Source organism: Sprattus sprattus, assembly GCF_963457725.1.
Source record: "Sprattus sprattus genome assembly, contig: scaffold_122, whole genome shotgun sequence".
In the NCBI taxonomy this organism is placed as follows: Eukaryota; Metazoa; Chordata; class Actinopteri; order Clupeiformes; family Clupeidae; genus Sprattus; species Sprattus sprattus.
The window spans coordinates 47,118-51,375 of NW_027666831.1; the positions used below are offsets into that span (position 1 = coordinate 47,118).

Consider the following 4,258-nt stretch of genomic DNA (forward strand, 5'->3'; position numbering starts at 1 on the left):
CCAGTCGTTGGAAGAAAATAATGGACTGGGTAGGCCTTATAAAATAAAAGTTTGCATGCAGGCGAGAAGCAGATTTGAGATAAATAGCCTTCTGTTTATAACTTGCTTCACAATGGCACAACCTAGGGCTGTATTCCATGTGACTGGCTTGTCAAGTTGCTGACGTTGTTAGGTTTATTTACGACCGTTCTAAATATAAGCGACATGAAACTACATTTCTAAAAATGTTAATGTCTCCAACTGCGATTAAGTGACATAATATCACACACTGTATGTCTTGGAAACGCGAGGAAAACAAATATTGAACACTGTGTCTTAACACACCACTAAGTGATTTCATATTTGACGATACATTAAAATATTTATGATACAAATGTATTACTTAGACTCTCTCTCCCTCTACATTCACGTCGTACTGCTCCTAAATGGGATTCATTTTGCTCAAGCTGTTGCATCACCTTCGTGATTCATAATAATAAATACCTAACTGAGTCATGGCGTCACTCTGATTATGTACAATAACCAAACCACAGACATCGGTGATGTTATTACAAGGTCAGAAACTGTATTTGGCAATTTTAAAACAAGTGCATACATGTACAGCTAGAAGCATTTCAGTTTTTTTTTGCCAAGTGCTCGTAGAATATTAGTCACATTCTATGTTCGACCAAGAACTGCCACCAGATCTAAAAATTACACCGATAGTTGGCTTTAACAACGGAAAGAGATAGTAAGCGGACATAGTCTGTTATACTGCGAACATACCTTTTATCCTCAAAAATATAGAAACACAATGTATTCAAAAAAACAAGAAAAAAAAATTATACAGCCATGTTTATGAAGTGTTCACTTCCCTTGTGTCCATATTTACATGTCCAGAAAAAAAGTCTTGCTTGGATGGTCAGCAACGTAGTAAATGCGCATTAAACTGTATGCAAATATTCAGTTTGTTTAGATTGCTGGCTAGAAAGAAACGAAAAAAAAAATGCCATTGAAGAAGAATAAGAACAGGGAAAAAGGGGGAGTTAAATCAAGTGTCTCGTTCCTTTTTTACCTTAACATCCCCTGCCAAAATGGTGGCTATTTCGCCTTGCATAAAAGCCCAGGGTACGTTGGAGCCCACGAGCGGGCACTTCTCCCCGCTTGGACAGTACACCTCCCCGGTGGCACCTTGCTGCTTGATGCTTTCCCGCGAGCACGGGAAGCAGAATTTGTGCGAGGCCACCGAGGGGCACTGCACGAAATGCGTGTCCTCCAGTCGCTCGTGGCACAGCGTGCAGCACAGGGGAACGCTGCCCGGCTGACCGGAAGAGTCGGGAATGCTCTGGGGGTGCCCCCCCTGGGGGTCCATGCCTGGCACGTGGGCTGTGGCGGGGGTCCCCGGGCCTCCCAGCACCTCCCGCGGCTGCATCCTGCGCTGGTTGGCCGAGGAAGGTGACAGAGGGCTGCCGCTGTTACGGCGGGAAGAGGCACCGGGGGTGGTGGAGTGGACCTGGTTAGCGTCTTTCGGGGAGCCGGTGCCTGCACCGGCGTTGTCTGCAGCCAATATGAGCGCCTGCATCGGGGACTGGCCATTCTGTGACGCGGTGGCGGCCTCCGGTGGGGTCGTGCGGGAGTGCGGGGAGATGGTGGAGGGAGGCGCGGCGGCGGAGAAGCCCGGCAAGGTGGCCGGAGGCATCTTCAGCACCTCCGACGGTGACGGCAGCCATGGCTGGCCCTCCCCGTTCATCTTGGCGGCCTGCGAGGCGGAGCCCTCCCCGTCAGGCTCAGGGGAGGCTTTCCTCTTCATGGTCCTCGGGTGCTTCCCTCTGTCTGTCGGGGGGGAGGGGGGAGGTTAGAGGGTTAACAACATGCTCAACGCAGGGCTGGGCTAAATAGAGCAATCCATTTCAGCCTCTCCTTGGCTCTCAAAGCATGACCTGTTGTTGACACAGTTTTTTTCTTCTTACAATAGCCAATTACTTTCAGACGCTATGAACTACTGCAACACCTCGTCAAAAATCTTACACAATTCCGCGTTAACTAAAACCTGCAAAACCGTATGAACCCAGATAAGATACTAACGTTACAGTGTCTAGGTTACAACGTTGAAATGTAAACATGGCACCCTTTTTCTGCTGATGTTAGCTGTCTTTATGAAGTCTCAGAGAGTAACGTTAGCCATCGAAATAAATATATGTAAGAATGTTAAAGATATCAGCTAGTTTTGTTTCAACATATTACCTGATTTTGAGGAAGTGGCACTCGGATCATATCCCATTACCCTCTGTTGCATGACCGCATGGTCTTTCTTGAACCTGCCGTCGAACGTGTGCAGTGCCATAATTTCCCTCACTGTTTTGCCTTTCCCCATCCACTCCTCCGCCCGCTTGTGGCTCTCGTTTATCTCGGACATGCTATCCGGTCTGTGCTTGTCTTTCATATCATCCGACCGCTTGCCAACGTGGTCGCCCGAGTTGGGGACCGTCAGCACGCCCGGCATCCCCATTTGAGTCGGTCGCCCATTGAGCGCGTGTACGGACTGCATGCTCCCGTTAACCAAAGGCACCAAATTGGGAGGGATGTTGCTAGTCCTGCGAGGGTTCGGGCTCTGGCGGTTCAGCTCTGGTGGCTCGTCGGGTTTAGGAAATCCGTTTGGAATGGGAATGCCATTAGCCCTGGTTAATGGTTGATATTCCGGACCCAGCCGGGGCGGTCTCTCGGAGGCGAGGGGATAGCGGTCCAAGGGCTGAGGTGGTCGGGATCCAGGATCTCCCGTCGAGTGGTTGTGGGACTGCATTTCCTTCCCAGACAGCGAAGGTTTCCCAGGTCCCGGAGACCTACCATCCTGAAAACCATGTACCCGCTTCAACTGACGAGCAGTCTCAATAACAAACTCGATTCGGTCGGCTCCCTCGTAGTTGACACATCCCCTGCAAACGGGCTCAGTAAAATCCCATATCATAGCCCACGGCATGCGGGGCAAGTCACACAAATAACATGACTGCCTTCTCGAGGCAGCAACTGCCGCGGACGACATGGCTTTCGCGAGAAGAACAGTACAAAAACAACTAACTTACAGCCCGCTGCTCCAAAACGTCTGTCGAGTGTGTTACTTGTCCTTTCGACAAAAACAAGAATTTAAACAATACAGGTGTAAAGCTCCTCCAGCCCTGAAGCCAGAAAAAACGACGAAGTTACTCTCAGAAGTTCATGGTACTGTGTTCTTTACTACCGCGCGCCTCTATCTGTCTCCCTCACTACTACTCGCTCAGCCAGCTCAATGTGCAGTGACGTCACCACTGACACTAAACTTGTGCCTCCAGCTCGAGCTCTATTTACTTGATTCTTCGACAACCTCCGCCGGCGCATGCTCCATCAGCCTTCTTTCGCTCTGTCGGTGCCAAGGATAGCCCACAACGTGCGCAAGGCTCAGAGAATATAGTCTAATTAAAAACCCCAAAGTGTTCCACTTTCTATAATAAGGGCTTTGCATGGCTTAATCTCGCCGTCGTTGTCAGAATAGCTCAGTGTGGCAGTTTACAGTCGAGGTAGAGTAACAAAATATATTCCGTGTTGTACTGTAGTTTGTGTTTACGCTCACGGAAATGCAGACCCTGCTGTTAAATGAAATGCAGATGTGCAATAAAATGATCCTTCTCATTGCTCAGGTTAGCGGCTATTAGTCAATTCGGCGAATTGTCATCAAACACGTGAAATAGACTTTGGAATACAATTTTTAAACAGGCTCACCACCATATTTTTATATCAGTGTTGTTGCAAAAATACACACGTACAAAAACGTTTGTAACACAAATAAAGGCGTCGCGTCACCACTAAGAAAAACAGCCTACAGTTTCTTTGCGACTCATCAATATTCTGAAAATTCCAGACCTCTACGCGCATGCGCCATTTTGTCTGCATGTAAATAGCACCTCGAGCTCCATTTAGCAAGTCCCTTACTGTCTATGGCAAGTCCACATTCCCGCCTCGCTGCCAAAGCAACGTCACGCGGTAGGCTGCCACCTAGCCAACCGTGCAAAGCAACTTCTGTTACAGCAACCCTGTAGAATAACTGGTGCCAAGCATAGAAAATGCTAGCAGGCTATGTATTGTAAATATATGCTTTTCTCACCTATGGCAGCCTACATAAAAGTAAACTGCCTCCCTTAAACTCAAAGCGGACTTTCCAAAAAATATAAACTACCGCAGTTTTGGGGGCTGTAGCGCCACCAGCAGCCCAATTTTAGATTTACAGTTCTAGTCATAATCCTACATT

General features: G+C 48.1%; 1 protein-coding gene across 1 annotated transcript; it reads right to left on the reverse strand.

Moving 5' to 3' along the window:
* Positions 1-543: 543 nt before the first annotated feature.
* Positions 544-3,267, reverse strand: LOC308382598 (interferon regulatory factor 2-binding protein 2-B-like). The gene is made up of 2 exons (XM_080860992.1): positions 2,224-3,267; positions 544-1,812 (listed from the first exon to the last, which is right to left on the reverse strand). The coding sequence occupies exons 1-2, from the start codon at positions 3,017-3,019 to the stop codon at positions 1,031-1,033; spliced, it is 1,578 nt and encodes a 525-aa protein (XP_080717118.1). The 5' UTR covers positions 3,020-3,267; the 3' UTR covers positions 544-1,030.
* Positions 3,268-4,258: the final 991 nt, after the last annotated feature.

Coding starts and splice junctions, on each gene's coding strand:
- LOC308382598 (XM_080860992.1), bottom strand. CDS start 3,019: ATGTCGTCCGCGGCAGTTGCTGCCTCGAGAAGGCAGTCATGTTATTTG. Junction 1,813..2,223: donor TGCCACTTCCTCAAAATCAG/GTAATATGTTGA, acceptor CCCCCCCGACAG/ACAGAGGGAAGCACCCGAGG.